This window comes from Tympanuchus pallidicinctus, unplaced genomic scaffold (genome assembly GCF_026119805.1).
Source record: "Tympanuchus pallidicinctus isolate F22 unplaced genomic scaffold, pur_lepc_1.0 scaffold1, whole genome shotgun sequence".
Classification (NCBI taxonomy): Eukaryota; Metazoa; Chordata; class Aves; order Galliformes; family Phasianidae; genus Tympanuchus; species Tympanuchus pallidicinctus.
Genome location: NW_026294618.1, coordinates 104,795,492 through 104,812,619, shown reverse-complemented (window position 1 = coordinate 104,812,619; position 17,128 = coordinate 104,795,492). Strand labels below are relative to the sequence as shown.

At 43.4% G+C, this 17,128-nt stretch overlaps 1 protein-coding gene across 4 annotated transcripts in view; it reads left to right on the top strand.

The window, feature by feature from the left end:
* Nucleotides 1-17,128, top strand: part of RIN2 (Ras and Rab interactor 2) — a 59,415-nt gene that overhangs the window by 13,419 nt on the left and 28,868 nt on the right. For 2 of the 4 annotated variants that reach the window (XM_052701218.1, XM_052701209.1), the window contains one exon: nucleotides 9,928-10,020. The exons of 1 other annotated variant lie outside the window; for it this stretch is intronic. In XM_052701218.1, coding sequence (XP_052557178.1) covers nucleotides 9,964-10,020 — 57 coding nt within the window. In that variant the 5' untranslated portion in view covers nucleotides 9,928-9,963. Of the gene's footprint in view, nucleotides 1-9,921; nucleotides 10,021-13,971; nucleotides 14,080-17,128 lie in introns of those variants that run through there. One more of the 4 variants, XM_052701226.1, reaches the window with a different exon arrangement.

Sequence of the window (17,128 nt, the reverse complement as noted above, 5' to 3'; positions counted from 1 at the left end):
CAATTGCAGTTTTAAGAATGTTGGTGTCCATTTTTGGCAAGCCCTTAAAAATGCAGGTGAAGGAATCTTCTTCCTTCATAAGGGCTGAAATGTGATGAGGTGGAAATAATGGTGTATATGTAAGCACAGGAAAGTGAGACTGAAGAGAGATATTTAGAGATTTTTCCTCAGCCAAAAGGCTGGAATGACTGGGAAGTGGTCTGGCGTGGACTCTAATCAGCTCACGTTAGGATCTTGGTGGGGTGAGACATGAGGCATAAGAGCTCTTTGTTAATTATGGGTGACACCACTGGGCTGTGTGTTATCTCATTGGAGGGATGTGGAAGGAGACTCTTATACCAAGAAGAAATTAACTGAGAATTGCAACCTTTGGTGGCCGTTGTCTTGGGAGTCCAGGAAAAATGGCCTGAAAATTGGACTAATCCCTACAGTTAGTTACCATCGATGTTGTTTTGTTACCAGGGGTTAAACTCCTTGGTTATCTCCTTAAGCTTATAACAAAAGAGGAGAACATAACAGAAATGGGAAGTGTAAAATGTAAGTTGACTTGGATAGGTCTGTGTTGGTTTCTGACCTGTGGTTTGTCAGATGTGCAAGTTGTCTCTGAGCAATCAATACATTGTTTGGTAAGTCAGTAATGAACAGCTGGGGTTATTAACACTAATGAGGATGCCTGAAGTGCAGCAGAAGCACATGGGCAATGTGCAGAGAGAGGGGGGTTTGAGTCCCTTTTGGGCAACCATTATGGGAGAGGGCTGAAGGGTCTGAGTCCCCAGTGTCTCGTCTGGTTATTGTTGTTAGTCTGTGCTAAGTCACTGTCTTTGTATGTGTCCTGTGTGTATGATATCACTTTTCTAATGGGCACTGAGCCTTTCTGAGGGGGAGGAAGGAGGCTGGGGAGGTCTTCTCTGGGTTGCTTGCCAAAGTGTTGGAAGGAGGTAGGAGGGGATCCAAAAGACAATTGGTAGAATATTGTAATCACAGCTGGCCATTGTATGTTTTAAAGAATTAATGTTTTTTTCAAGAGAAAATGGGGTGAAGTGCTGTATGTTGATTTGTTTGGAAGTGAGATATGATACAGCATTGTGAAAATATTGTGAACTTGTACCAAAAGATCTTCCATTAGTGTTCTTGGAAAAGGATAATCAGAAACTCCACTCTGCAGCATAGGTTAAACGTGCATTAAATATCAGAGGAGGAGAAATACAGAGGAGTGAAGCTGGTTCAAATCTAGGGCAGAGGAGACCAAGCATGGATGAGATAGATTTTGAGTTTGTGATGAGAGGGAGGGAGAGGATTGAAGTCCAATAGCAGGAGGCAGGCAGTGGGACCCAGCAGTTTGAAACCTGGAGCTAAAGCAGTAAGGCAGAAGCAGAATCCGGTTAAACTAGAGGCTAGGCAGGGGTGCAAAGATAAGCAATCCACAAGTAATACAGCTGTACTGTACTGCCCCATCAAGAAGCCAAGTGGGAAGGGATACAGGTTAGAAAATATCTGAGCGCAATTAATCAGGTCACACAGGAAATGCATCTGGTAGTAACAAACGTTTATACTTCGCTAAAGGCTCTAACAGAGCAGCAGAGGTGGTAAATGGTGTTAGATCCATGGTGCAGCTATCCAAAATGGTGTTATCTCTGGATCTGGCATGCCAGGTGGTTTTTGCCTTTGAGTGGGAAAATACGGAGACAAATCACTTTTAGGCAGAGAATGATAGAATCATAGAATCACCAAGATTGGAAAAGACCTAAAAGATCATCCAGTCCAACTGTTCACCTATCACCAATAGCTCCCACTAAACCATGTCCCTCAACACAACATCCAGTCTAGATCTAGATTTATTAGATCTTTAGATCTACTAAATGAGTTATAAGGCTGTGGAGGTGCAGGTCTCTGCTAAAGGAGTGGTCTCCTCAATCTGAAATAACTGAAGAAGGTAGAGAACGTGTTAACACCGTGGGTGTGAGCTGCAGGAACCCCAGGCAGGCTGAACTAGTAACTGTATGTTTCTGAAGCTGAACACCAGACTGGTAAAAAGCAAAATAAACCCCTGAACTGTTTGTGCCTGTAAGGTTGCATATTGCGCTAGGGGTCCTGGTGCAGAGATTATGGCCTTGGGAGCATCATGTCACAGGGCACTGCACTCCTGATACAGGGACAAAAGAGGACAGTATTTGTGCCACACATGGTGATGCCTTGCCTGGACCATAAAGGAGGCCATTAGCTGTCCCTCTGCAGAACTGAGGATGTAGAATTGAAAGTAATGAACCTTTCAAACCCTGCAGTGTTCTTAGCAGTGAGTGGGGATGAAGGGGACCTGAACACAACTGCCTGCAAGCTATTGAACATGTTTGTTCCAGCTGAGTTGATGGACGAGATGCTGTCTTTGAAGATGTGACCAGGGAGATGGTTGTTGATAGCAGCAGCTTTGTGAAGGAGGGATTCAAAAAGCAGTTTATGCTGTAGTAAGTCAATATTTTCTCAGTCGTTATTTTCTCAGGCCGTGTCTTTGCTACCATCTGCCACATGGCAACAACATATAGTGGGTTGTTGGTGGCAAGGTTCAGCTTCTACTACCATACCACCAGCATCATAAAATAGGAGACTTTCAGAGCAGTCCTCGTCTGCAGGTTTGAAAAGATTTCTGAACGTTCTTGCTTTTAGTATTTCCTCTTTCTGGCAGGAATAACATGGAAATTACTGAGATACTGCAAGAAATTCTAGTTTTCTAAGATAGGGCAGGAAATTTGGGATTACTGTAAACCTTCTGAAAGGTTTTTAAGCCGGTCTTTAAATGTACTTCTCTGCCATGTCTACAAGCAGAACAAGACACAAATGTGTCAACATACAATTGTTCTTTTGTAAGAGGTATGGTAGTATCCTTCACTGTTAAGTGTTGTGCCAAAGGAAATGACTTTGGTTTTTATTCCTTTTCAGTAATGTGGAAAGTATGCCATGGGATCAAGCAGGAAGAGGTTGTCTGCTGGAAGAGAGGAGGGTGAGGAAACTGTTTGGAGGGGAAGCAAAGAGAGAGTGCTACCAACAAACACAATCCTCTTGACAGTGTGCCATGTTCAGCTGAGCTGAAGGGTTGGCTTTGCTGTGGGATTTGGTGTTTGCCCAACTGTGGCTCCTATTGGAAAGAGTGATACAGTGTCTGTTTCAGTGGGAGCTGTCAGATCAAAGCAGGAGTGCTTTTCCAATGGAGTTTTCAGGTGCTCTCCTTTGTGCGTTTGCCTTCAGCGTAGATAAGTGGGCAGACAGCTGTGAGACAGTGGATCTATCCAAAATCTAGTGGGACATAAACCCTCTCCTGAGAGTGCTGTGCTGAAACAAGTTCAAAGTCATTCCTCTTTTTCTTGTCGTATCTTAAAAGGCTGCCAATGAGCAGGACCTCGAATCAAAGGGAAAAAATAATCCTGCAGGCAAAGAACTTGGTTGGGGCAGGAGTGATGACGAGCTGAAACCAGATGTAGAAAGATCAGTTTATAAATTTGGCAGTGGCTGTTTCCATTTTGGGTTACAACAATTTAACAGACCCTGATGCATGCACTGGCTGACAGCCCCTGTGTATCCGAGTCGGTCCAAATAGGAATTCCTGAAGCAGTTGCTGATACTTACTGGCTTATAGCATAGTGAAACAGAGCCACAGTGAAGTCTGTGACTTGGCTGCTCTTCTGTAAATCTTGTTGTGTATGTAAACTCTCTGAGTGCCTGTCCTGGTATGGAGCTTGAACAAAACAGAGCCAAAGGCAAGGCAGCCCTGCTGAGGAAGCTGCTTTTTATAATGCAATTGCCCTGTGCTGTTAATTGCCTGAGAGGAACAATTATTGCTGTTGGGATATACAGTGCTTTGTTCTACCTATACCAAGAATTTAAACTTAAGAATAAAGATGTGTGATGTAGCAAAGTGATATGTCAGCACTTGTGGCGTGAATGAACCTTGTTTCACAGACTAAAATGTTTGCAGATCATTTAATTCTGCTTCTGTCCTCCAACTACTTCATGTATTCTTTTTCTTTCTTCGACTGAAGAGTTGTAACTTCCTGAGGCCAATCCATTAAGGTATACAACTTCAACCAAGGTGAGGATATTCATTGGAGGTATTGTACCTTGAATTTTGCAAAGTGCATTGTGAGATGCAGGCCATGGAGCTGTAAGCATCGTTCACTGGTGATGGGAGCGTTGTGCACTTCTGCTTCCTCTTTGGTTTCTCACAGAGCATTGCTTCCTAGAAAGTACTGCAAGAGGTCACTCACAGCTCTTCTGCCTACATGTCTACGGCTGTTTACAAGGGTGGATAGTGATAGCACAAGGGGGAATGGTTTTAAAACTGAGACAGGAGGTTTAGGTTAGATACTGGGAGGAAGTTTTTCTCCCAGAGGGTGGTGAGGCACTGGAACAGGCTGCCCAAGGAGGCTGTGGATGCCCCATCCCTGCAGGCATCCAAGGCCAGGCTGGATGTGGCTCTGGGCAGCCTGGGCTGCTGGTTGGTGACCTGCACACAGCAGGGGATTGGAGCTGGATGAGCATTGTGCTCCTTTTCAACCCAGGCCATTCTATGACGCTGTATGATGAAGATCTATTTATTTTATTTTATTTTTTACATTCATTACGGACATTACTTGGACAGAAACAAAAGGTTAATCAGGGAATGTTTGCTATTTCTGGCTTTTTTCTCCAAACCACTTTAATTAAAATGACAGCATGAAAAATGATGCTCCATGGATACTGACTTGTCGTTTTCTATGTGCTGTTTGTTACATACGAGCACAAATAATGTGCTCTTGCACTATCTGAAAGAAGAAATGACTGAAAACCCTTTCTGCAGTCACAAGAATGATGGAAGTTAGAATCCTTTTTGCATAATCCCCTCACTTTTTTTTGCTTGTGGATACAGCTGTGCTAACACAATGCAATGTTTGAGTGGAGAGGTCTGCAAAATCCTGGCACCGGCGATAGCTTTCAGACTGAGGCTCTTATTTGATAGATTCTCTCAAAGCAATACTGTGCTCGACATATCTGTGTGTCCTTGGAAGAAGGCTTTCAGTTAACTTCTCAAAGGAAATACTTTCAAAAGGAAAAGGTTGATTTTGCCAAGAGCCAGATAAGGTCAGAGTAATTAGACAAACCAGAGCTTTGTGGGTCGTAAATGAATGCAGCCCTCTCTGTGAGGAAGCACAAATGCACTAAGAGAACAGGAAAGCAAAATGCGTGAGGTTGCCTATATTTAGTGGCCAACTGAGGTTCTGCAGATCTCTCTTAGTGTATTCTCAGGCATAGGATTGTGATTTAGAAATAGTCTTCCTCATTTTATAGGCCGGTGGAAGAGTCACGTATACGTGAATCTTCTAACTCAGCAAATGGCTTGGCTGAAATTGTGACTGTCTTAATTCCTAACTTTTTTAATACTATGTAAGTTCCTATTATAGTTTGATTCTGTGGTAATTCACTGTAGGCTGTCACATGCTTATGAAGTATGCCATGCATATCTTCCTGTTTCTAGTGTTTCTGTTGTGAGATAGTAGGTAGACTGATATTTCAGTCTCTGTCCTGCTACTGGAAGCAGAAAACAGCGACTACACTGACAGCTATAGGGGAGTGTTATTCTTCTCACACTATCTGACAAGTTTTCTGTCCCCAATTGGTTGTATGCCTTTTACGAACAGAATGAGTGGGGGCAGCCAGTTTTCATTAGGAAAGTTTGTGTTTACAGCACAAGAATGTGTATCCCGTTGATGAATTTAGGGAAGACGTTTCAGAAGCATCAATTTGGTCTTCGGAGTTTGCTGTTGCTCACTTTGGTTGGAGCAGTTGGGTCATAGCAGCCCACTTTTGAATGTTTCATTTGAGATTTTTGTGAACTAGATGAGTGATGATACCTGTGTTGCTTCCTAGTGAAAAATTCATCAAGAAACATGGGGAAAAAATAAAATAACAAGGTTAGCTACTTAAATATGACTGGAACAACACTCATTCAAAATGGTGCCCATATAATTGTAAAAGTGGTATTTTTTTTTTTCTTTTTAAGATATCTTGTTGATGAAAATTTACTTTTTAGGCACATAACAGGACATCAAAATGAAATTTAAGAGTGTTCCCTTGATTTTTTTTATTGTGGGTAAAATAACTTGGCCAACTCTTCCGGGCTGTTGTAAGTTCCTGGACTCAAGTGTACGAAGTGCCTACAATGGATTGAGGAATCTGCTTTGGTACCTCTCTGTTCCCTGGTCCACCCACTTCTGGTATGTACATAAAGCAGATATAAGCATGCACCTACTGGGAGAAAGTTCTTCCAGTATTCGTGTTGGATGTTTGCTGGCATGCTTTGTTAGGTTAGGAGAAGAGAAAGCAAAGTCAATAGGTGCTCTTTCAATTTGGGAATGGCACAGGAAGAGGATGACAGTGATGGCATTACAGAGCCTTCCCTCTGTCAGCGCTTGCAAACAGGGATTCTCCTCCTATGTGGGATCTAATTGGGTTGCCCCAGAGACCAAATGTTGTAGTTAAGAGTCGGTACAGTTGGGAAACTTAGGAAACTGATCTGGGGGAGCAGGTGGGAATGGCACTGAGGGACATGGGTAGTGGGTATGGTGGTGATGGCTTGATGGTTGGACTAGATGGTCTTAGTGGTCTTTTCCAACCCTCATAATTTTATAGCAGGTGGGGACTTGAAGTCCCCAGATTCCTTTTCTTTCTGGCTCCGGGGAGCAATATAGGCTGTCTCATCTTTGCTGTGACATCAACTAAAGAAAATAGAATACGTTGTCTTGGAAAAGCAAGTTTAGGTTGAGAGAATTAAACCATGAGCGTTGTCTGGGCAGTAGAGTAGCTGAAAGGAAGAAAGGATCCTGAGTGTCAATCAAATGTAGGGAGGTTAAGTGTAACCATGGATAAAATACCAAATAAAATCGCACGTGAGGGAGCAAGGTAGGAGCTGTTTGGACAAGTCAGAAAGCTCAACTACATTCAGGCACCCAAATGGTGCTCTGGCATTCCCGTGTAAGCAAAAAGCAGGAGAAGACACAGAAAGAAAGATGAAAGACTCATACAGCTTGTGTGGGCATCAGCATTACCAGAGAGATGTTGTTTATAGCATTGTATTTCCGAGGAATTAGCCAAGCAGACAAGTCATTCCTTTCCCCTGCCCTGTCTCGTAGTTGGGACACACGAGCTTTGTCCTGAATTAGCTGCAGAAGCCAGTGCTCCTTGGTAGAGAGCTGGCAGGCCTCGGGGCCAGCACCTGCTGCCCTTGGGAGTGAGGAGCAGCAGGGCTTGCTCAGCGGGTGCAGCACTGGCAGCTTAAACAAACACAGAAAATGCTGCCTTCCCAACAGCTAGCCTAAAGGTCACGTAAATCATACTGTGACACGGCTCCTGCGGCTTGATGACATTTTCAGATGGGTTTCTGAGTGCTCCCCAAGCCAGTGGCTAAGCAAACCTATTTAGATTCTGCCTCCACTTTCAAACCATAGGAAGAGAAGACTCTTGTCTCAGGCACCTAGTGAAGCAGACGTGCTCTGCCGTGTTTCCCCTCCCAGCTTTCCCATCCCAGCAAGGAGGTGTCTCCTCGTAGTGCCAGGGCCCAACGAATACAACTTCAGGGCAGTTATTGTGTCGGGCTGTTCTGGATCTGCAGAGATGTGAGAAGCAGAACACTGTGTAGAGAAGCCTCCTGGCAAGAGGTCTGCTTTTCTGCAGTTGTTTTTGGATGTGCCTTGTGAGTTGGGAGAGGGCTAGGGAGTCAGCTTCTTTGGGGCTTGTGAAAGTGCTGAAAATGTTGAGAGAATGGCTGTGGTTTTCTGATTAGTTGGGAGAGTAAATGAGATATTGTGTTATTCTGTGCACTTTCTCTTTTGTTTGCTGCAGTGGAAGAGCTCTCTCTTATGCCATCGTGTGGGTTTAACCCAGTCTAACTTCTGGTTTGTGAGGCTATTCTCTGGCAAAATTGTTGTCATTGAGTTTAGGACTTCGCACGTTTGCAGTTTTCCCCTTCTGTATATGAAGGACACAAGTCAACTTACCTGACTGTAATGTCAATTTAAGCATGGATTAATTCACCTGCCCTATAGAGAGTTGAGAAAGGCCTTGAGCGTGGCTGAGGCTCACAGTTATGGCCATACAGATGGTAATAACATTGCAGGAGTAACATCAATAGAAAAGCACTCAGGCTCAAAACCTTTCATAAGCAAGATCAGCTGTCTTCTTTGAGGCCTTCTCTCTTCTGGCCTAGAGGTGTACTATTCTTTGAAGGGAGAATGTTGAGTTTGTATGCTTGCATTGTTCTGTATGTTTGAGCGTGGAACCTTTAAAAACCTTTGTTTTGACATGAGAGGAATGCAGAAATCTCAGTGTGGTCTTATTTTTGTAATAGAACTACATGTAGACATTCTTGTGGTTAAACTTAAAAAACAAACTTATGAAGGGGTAATTTCTTGCAAATGGGAGTTGACTAATGATTGAGAATAGATTTGCAAATGCAGCTGTATGGTGTTGCTTATAATGGATGAGCAAATGGATGAGGCCAGGCTCTTCTCGGTGGTGTATAGTGACAGGACAAGGAGTATTGGCCTAAAACTTGAACATGGGGAATTCCATACTAATTTGCAGAGGAACTTCTTTACAATAGGGGTGACAGAGCACTGGAACAGGCTGCCCAGAGGGGTGGTGGAGTCTCCTTCTATGGGGATATTCAAGAGCCATCTGGATGCCTACCTTTGTGACTTATTGTAGGGTATCTTCTTTAGCAGGGATTTAGACCTGATGATCTCTTCAAGTTGCTTCCAACCTGTGATTCTGTGATAGTATAGCTTGTTTGAAATCTGTACCCACTATCCTCTTCTCTGTGAAGTTGATTTTGGTGTTGTCATTGAGTGACTAACTTCAGCATGGAAAGTGAGTATGGGTAAAAGCAGGATGTTTAAATGCAATTATGAGCTCACTGTTGAAAATTGTAGAAAGATTTCATAAATGTGCAACTTGTCTCCTATTTTATTGGCAAGTTTGTTTACGTGTTACTGATGTGAATTAGTTGTGATTTGAGAGAAACTCTCCAAATTGAGTGGAGGTTATCCGGATATTTCTGACTGTGTGTGTATGGTCTGGTTACATATTACAGTGTTCTTCAGGATATTAAACCGTTCATTCAGTGTAAATGATATTTATCTCCTTTTAGGAGGAAGTTTTTCACCCCGAGGGTGGTGAGGCACTGGAACAGGTTGCCCAAGGAGGCTGTGATGCCCCATCCCTGCAGGCATTCAAGGCCAGGCTGGATGTGGCTCTGGGCAGCCTGGGCTGCTGGTTGGTGACCTGCACAGAGCAGGGGGTTGGAACCAGATGAGCACTGTGGTCCTTTTCAACCCAGGCCATTCTATGATTCTTTGTCTCATTCTGTGATGGAAAAACAGCTCATTCCTAGCTGCACCTTCAGGTTCTGTTTTGGGCAGAACTCTAAGAGGATTTAATTGCATTTTAATAACCTCAGGCAGGGTTTTGGGGGTGTTCTAACTTACGGTAATGTCTTTTCTCTCTGTTAGGTGATATTTTTGTTCTTTCCAGCCCTGCTAATACTTTAATACTTGAGAGTGGATTGTACTCACGTCTATTATCTTGTTCTGTTTGTGCTTCAGGCTGAGGTCGAGCAAACAAACAAAGCAATAGTTATGTTTTAGCATTCTTCTTTAGTGAGCACATTACAGTCTATTCAGAACTACAGGATCAGCTGTGAAGAGAGGAAAGAAACATGAAGCTTCAAACAGCTCTTTTTGAAGCAATCCATGGAACTATAAGAGACGAAAAGGATATATAGGGGTCCTGGCACTGTTATTGACAGAAAGGGTTTTGGCAGAAGGTTTGCTGTGATCCTTTCTGTGGCGGAGGAAGGAATTTCCTTCAGACTGGACTAACCATTAAAAATGTCTCTACTTCTAGGAGTTCAAGGCATTCACTGGAGTCTTCCCAGGGACGATGTCGTCTTTGACGATGAAAGCTCATTGCCGGGACAAAAGAGGAAGTTTCTTTAAGGTAAATAGGATATTGAATTTATTCCAGTAGGAGGAGGTGCGTTGGGTTGGAAGCAATAAGGCTGCAGTAAAATGTGTTAGTCTCTTCGATCAATAAAATAAAAGCAAATATCATTTTTCCTGACAGAACTTAATTTAGTTTACACTGTTCTTCTCTCTCTGAGATTTTTAACTTAACAGACCAATAGAGAATGTAAAACACGTGGCTGTATGTGAAACTAGTGCTGCATATGGTGCAGTACAATCAGTGATACGTAGTGAGCCTCTTCTGTAAAATAGGAAGCATTTCACTGAGGATCTCTTCTTACAGGTACTCTCTGTGGTTGGAGTACCACCCAGTTATTTCATGTATGTGGTATTTTCCTATGCGCTGAATATTTGGTGTAGAATAGCTTGCGTTCTTTGTTATTGATACTGAGAACATAAGCTTAGTTATGCACAAGCATGAAATTATTAGAGCTTTTGTAAGCAACGTATGTGTAGTTTGATTTCCAGGATTGCAATGAAAAGCAGTTTCATTTCACAGCCTATTTAAGTGTAAGAAAAAATCAGTGAGGTTCCTTGTGTCTAGTCTGAACGTTGACAAAAATGCAACCTTTGCATTCTCAGTGTGTTTTCCAGTTGTTGCTGTTCTGTTTTTTAAAGCTGAAGTGCATCTTGTTTGCAGTGAACTGGCAACTAGCTCACCACTGTACTCTCAAAAATCCAGTAACACGTCGTGGTCTTCAGGTGCCTGCATACTTAAAGGGGATCTGATCCTTCCTCTCTTAAGACACTCAGCCTGGTTTTCCTGTGTGACGCAGGCATTGTGAGTTAGTTCTGTTCTGGCCTTGACGTTGTATCAATAGAGAGAAAACAGAAATAAGTGCATGTATTGTTTCAGTGTTCTGGAAACTGTTTTGAGGTGTCATGGCTTACAGCATGCCTACTGCAACATATTGCAGTGAGAAAGTTTCAGGGAAGAGCCCTTCTGTCTCCCTCCAGTTCCTTTCCATTGCAGAATAGAGATAAAGCCTGGGAACTTATAAAGTTGCCCAGAAAGGAAAGAATGGGTGGGATATACACACTCCTTTCCCAGTGCCCCTGGGAAACATCAGAGCATGGGCATAGCCTCTCTGAATATGAGGTGGTGCTCAGGAAAGTAGACTCCTCCATTGAAGCAGAATCCATCATTCAGATGCTCCCTGAAGCTCTTCAGAAACGTATGTTTCCTCTGGATGTTAATATCTTGTTTTTAATCTTGTTACTGCTGGAAAATGAGACCTTGAAAACTCCATGATAAACTGTTTTATGTATGTATAATATGGGAGGTCTGGTGGCAATGCAGGATTTAGTTGCAGAGAAGGCTGTAGGTAAGATTTCCTTCCAGAAAAAAGTCTTAGTTGATCTTCTGTATAGTTAACAAAACTTTCACATGCACTGTGTGGATACAGCTGAAGACCATGTACTCCAGGAGAGCAGGTCAGGGAGGATGCTATCCAAACTTTGCAGTGTATTGGAAGCATGCTGGCAGTGTCCTGCTGTTAGCTAGGAAAACGTGCATATTTTTCTGATACAATAATGAGAATAATGGTTCACCCAGTGGCTTGGGATCAGGGTTAAATACAACACATTTGAACTTGTGCGTTCTGCACTAGAATTTTCCTGTTTGCATGATGGCAGGGTCAGACTGGCTGCCTTACTGACCAAAGGTTAGCTGCTTGCTTTTGGCTCTATCAAAAAGCTACAGGTGCTCCTGAGCACTGAATTCACTTGTCACAGATGATCTCTGTAGAATGTGTGTTGCCTGCTTGTAGCTTCCATGGAAAGGTGCTGATATGTGCTACAGTGTCAGCCTAAATTAAGGCATACTGCATTCCTTCTAGTGTTTCAACAAATGCGATGAACAGCCAGAGCTTTAAGTAGTGGGAAGCTGTTGCCATATTGCTGTTTGTTCTTAAGTCCCCCACTGCCTTTTGCTCCCAGTGCCCTGTGTTCTCCTCACTGGTTGTGTTCCCCCCCATTTCAGGGGTTGCTCCTTCCGTTCCCTGTGTTCCTCTGAGACAGAAGTGCCTTTCTTTTGCTGCTTGAACCAAACTAATGGTTGGGGCCAGTTCTGGCAAATAGAGTACAATCAGCAGTACTCAACAGGAACAGGGGAACCACGTAGTTGTGTTGGCCAGTGCCCTCAGCACAAAGAGCTGTAGTCACCACAGATTGCACTGTGCAAGGCCACTGCTGTGCTAGTGCCTTCGTAGTCCTGTTGTGATGACTCATGTGCATCAAAACATTTGTTTTGTTTGATCCGTGTTTTCCTTATCTTAAGTCAACTTCACCAGGCCAATCTTTGGGAAACCAATGAGAAACACTGCAACAAGAGTGTGTTTTCCTGTTTAGCTCACTTAGTTCTGTGCAGTCAGCAAGAAACAGGAGTCATCTGGGGACAGGAGCTGCTTCTCAGTATTTTGCTGAGTGATTTTTCAGTGAGCAGTTGTATTTCCAAATCACAGCAAGAAATGGTCTCAGCTAGGAGGAATGTTTTTAGGTTGTCACTTAAGCATGCGCTGAAGGAATAATGATGTCAGTAGGACTGTAAGCAAATCCTCAAAAATTTTGTGTAGTGCATTGATACCTGCATGTGCAAGTAACTCTGGGTTTGAAAACAGATGCTGGAATAGCTGTTTTGTGTTCCTCCTGTTCACCATGCGTGTAGTTACTCAGAATATTGGGAAAGCAATATACCAGATCAATGAGAAGATGCCAGGCTGCTGAAAGGCCGTGACAAACAGTGTCAATTGAGAAGCTAAAGCTGGCCTCAATTTTCCTGAAGACAGCCTGGTAAGGCAATAATGAGAATAAAATGAGAATAAAAATGAGAGTAATGAGAATAAAAGCTGCCTCAGAGCTACCTTTTCAGATCTCTCATCATCTCTGGGAACCTGCATTATTTGATCACTGTTCTAAACCTATGATGTGGAGTTGGGAAGGCAGGCAGGCATTATAACCAGTGTATGTGTCTGACTGTGTGTGTACAGTTATATTGCCTTGTCCTCCTTTTCCTCTCTTGTGCATGTAAAATTATGAAAATGTGTACATTTGCTGCAGTCAGGTGAGTGAGGGAAGAAAGCACTTGGCACATCAGATTTTTCAGTTTAATCAAGGTCAGGCTGGATGGGGCTGTGAGCAACCTGGTTTAGTGGGAGGCAGCCCTGCCTACAGCAATGGGCTTGGAACTAGATGATCTGAAGGGTCCCTTCCAACCCCAGCTATTTTGTGACTATGAACTTTATGCATCTGTGTTTAGAAGACCTGGTCACTGGCAACAACCAGTGGAGAAACTCCCAGCTTTCCTCTTCTATTTGGTTCTGAAATAATTCCACTTCTTGTAGCTTCCAGCCATCTTGTGTTTTTTTTCCACAGTCATCCCCTCAGCTGTTAGTACACCAGGAAAGCAATATCCCCATTTTACAGAGTGACTGTGTGTTTATAGTGTTAATTCTCCCAAGTCTTTCTACCTAATACTTGCAATTGATGAAGGCAGCAACAGAGGGTTGTAGAAGGGAGGTGGAGATGGAGATAAGCTGGGCAATTCTGGGCCTGAAAAGCTTGCTAATGGCCACAGACAGTCTGTGGTAAAGCAAGGGACAGAACATATCTCTGACAAGTATCCTTTTTACTGACTTCCTTCTCATCAAAACTGTATCCACTTGTCAAGCTGAACTGAGGCAGCATCAGAAGTTTTACAGTGCTGAAGCTTTTCTCCCCCCAAATCAAGTATCAGTTGACACTTTGGTAGAGATAAATAAGGTGGTGAATAGTGTCAGTGGTTTGGAAATTAATACTTCCCTGTGCAGAATAGCCAAAATGGCAGCCGCGTAGCATAACGTGTAGTTGTGTATAGAGCTACAGAGGAGTCCAGAAATAGCATTCCCTTTTTGGCTCATTGCTGGCACTTTGCCACCCCGTTACACAGGGTGCTTGTTGGAGGGCTGCTGCGCTCTGCTTAGCAAAACAGGAAGTAAAAGATGACATGCCAAGAGGATACGGGGAAAATGAAAAATGAGACGCTGGCAGGAAGGAGGTAAGTGCTAGGGCTCGTTTGTCCTTTGGATGTTGCCCTGTGTTGCCTTCAGCCCATGCTCTCTTCCTGGAATAGAAACACTGATGTTACCTTTTGCTTCTTAGCTGTTGTAGGGCGTGGAGCTTGGAAGCATTCTGCAGTGGCTTTCTTAGCTCCTTTAATGTGCTTTAAGAAGGACAGCGGCTTTGTTAATGCTATTTACAAGCTTATTTACACTTCAATGCAGGCAACAAGAATTTGGTTTGCTGTGGTGGTTCTGTCTTCAAACTGGGAGACTCTTCAGGAGTTGAATGAGTAGCAATGCTAGGCTCCCAAGAAAGGACCTACTCTGTTCCTCATTCTGGTCAGCCTATGCTTTCTGAGATGCAAAACAGTAACGTGTGTCATCTTTAGACTGTAGCACCTCAAGAGTGCATTGCTTCTAAGGGATATATTGCAGTTCAGAGCATACTCTGATTTTTGCTGTTCACGAGGCATCCTGGAGGATGTAAAATTGAGATGTATTTGTTCTGCTGAAAGAAGACTGAAAAGCTGTGGTGAGTTATGTTTGTGGTCTGTATATGGAAATTACATTGTCACTGCTGCCAGTTTCTAAAAGCTGGGATCAGTCTTGCTGAATGAAGAATCAGCTGACAATAAGCATTGCTTGATGCTTTATGAAAGGAAACATTGTGGTTTTAAGATGCTTGCATGTCGTTATTTCATTCATGGATTTTAGGAACGTAAACAGTTAGTGCATGGGTATTTGTGGCAATCTAATGTTTAGGATGGGTTTGGTTAGGGAATATCTTACTGTGATACTATGAGAACTCATGCTGTCTGAGTCATTGTTTGGGTTTACAGTGATAGTACTGTTTCTTTTCAACTTAGAGAACAGTGCTTTGTCAGTAATAAAAAAGGAAAAAAATTAGACACCAGAGTAGCTAGTTAGCATATTATTTAAGTTCTGCTTGACTTTAGTTCTGCTTAATTGTTTGTTTAGCACCTGAACTGATATCATGCTTTAAATGCATTTCCTTTTATAAAAAGCCTCTTCCTTCTGTAGCAAAGCAAGGTAGTATTTATGTCAGAGTTCTGAAGAGATCTGTTGCAGGCAGATATTTAAGGCTTGGATCTTATCCACATGGATCACTCCTATTTATTTCCATGGAAGCTACAACAGATATAAAGAGCACAATAACTTTGATAGAGCAGATTCTCAGCTACAAAACACTACTTTTGAACATAGTCACCACCATCAGCTGTACATTTTCACCAGTTATGAACAGAGCCTACGTGCTGTGCTGATGAAAGCCTGCACCAGTGGAGGTGACCCACTGTCACCACTTCTGAAATGCACCACCCACCACCTCACTGTGCTTACATCCACTGGTTGGTCTCCATCAATGTTCAACAAGTATAATTGACAGTCAGTGGTGCCATTTTTTCCCACGTGTAGGATTGCAGTGACAGATTTTTGCTCCATACACACTTCCATGTCAGGTGCCGTTCTGTCAGGTTGCTCCTCTGCTGCCATTGGTCACACAGCAACAAAATGTAATGGGATATTGGTGGGAAGGTTCAGCCTCTACTGCCATCCCACCAGCATCCACTGCTGGTGTTGTGAGCCAGCATAATGAAATAGGAAGCGTTACTTCAGGGTCTGTCCTTATATGTTGTTTTACACAACTTTTGGAAGCTGCCATCTTTGGTCTTGATTTTAATTCTGTTGAAGATGGATTTCCCCATTATTTTCAGCAAAACAGGAGTTGTAATCTTTGTGAACAGAGCGATCTGCTTATTGAGTTTAAATGTTCTGGTCCTTCTGCTAAAAAGATAGCAGAACTGCCAGGTTTCTCAGGGTTGGTTCTAATACTGTTACACATAGGATCCTTGCTGCATTTTGTAGAAGCAAAAGCTCCTCTATACAACACTCATCACACAAGAAATTAGGTCATATATTCATTTACCTTGTGGTATTTGATATGAATAACCTGTCAGGTGCTGTGTATCATTGTGTGTCAGTTAATAGCAAGAACACAAGATTCAGAGTAGCTGGAGAGGGCCCAGCGGAGGGTCACAAAGATGCTCAGAGGGCTGGAGCACCTCTCATATGAAGAAAGGCTGAGGGAGGTGGGCTTGTTCAGTCTGGAGAAGGGAAGGCTCTGGGGAGACCTCATTGCTGCCTCCCTGTACTTGAGGAGAGCTTATAAGCAGGAGGGGGAGCAGCTTTTTACACAAGTAGAAAGTGATAGGAGGGGGGGAATGGTTTTAAACTAAAAGAGGGAAGATTTTGGTTATTTAGGAGGTAATTCTTTACTCAGTGAAGCCCTGGCACTGCTGCCCAGAGCTGTGGTGCCCCATCCCTGGAGGTGCCCAAGGCCAGGTTGGATGGGCCCTGGGCAGCCTGAGCTGGTGGGGAGCAGCCAGCCCATGGCAGGGGTTGGGGCTGGGGTGGTTTTGAGGCCCTTTCCAAGTAGGAACTGGTTGCACTTTAAGGTCCCTTCCAGAATTATTACTACAACAAGAGACTGCAGCAGGTTGCACCTGAAAGATTTAGACCTCGTAGAGCTGGTTCTTCTACTACTAATCACAGCTTGGAAGAGAAACATATTTCTTCTGTCTTTTTGGACTTCTAATCTGCTTCTCCATGTTGAATTAAGTTACTGTTGAGCTGAATTTGTGGATGGAGCAGAACGCTGTGGTGAGTTCCGACCTGTGGGCACAGATCAGGTTCCTCTGGCTGCTGCTCCTCATGGGCAGGAGGGCACAGCTCAGGTCAGTCGGGCTGCTTGAGGGGCAGCAGCTGGAAGATCAGTAGGACTAAAGCTGTAAACTGAAGAAGGATGTGAATTTCTGAGGTTTTGCTTAATAGTGACAAGTCTTTGAAAATGCTGCTGTATGGAGCTGCCTCATGTGGCTGGGACGCCTGGGTCTTTTCGGTGATGAGAATATGGCTGTTTTAGCTGGGTTGGAAAGCTGGATTTGCTCCATCTGCCAGAGTGTTTATGTACATTAGTGTGCTGCCTGTCAGGCAGGCCTGATGCAGTTCCTGCAAAGAACATCCGAG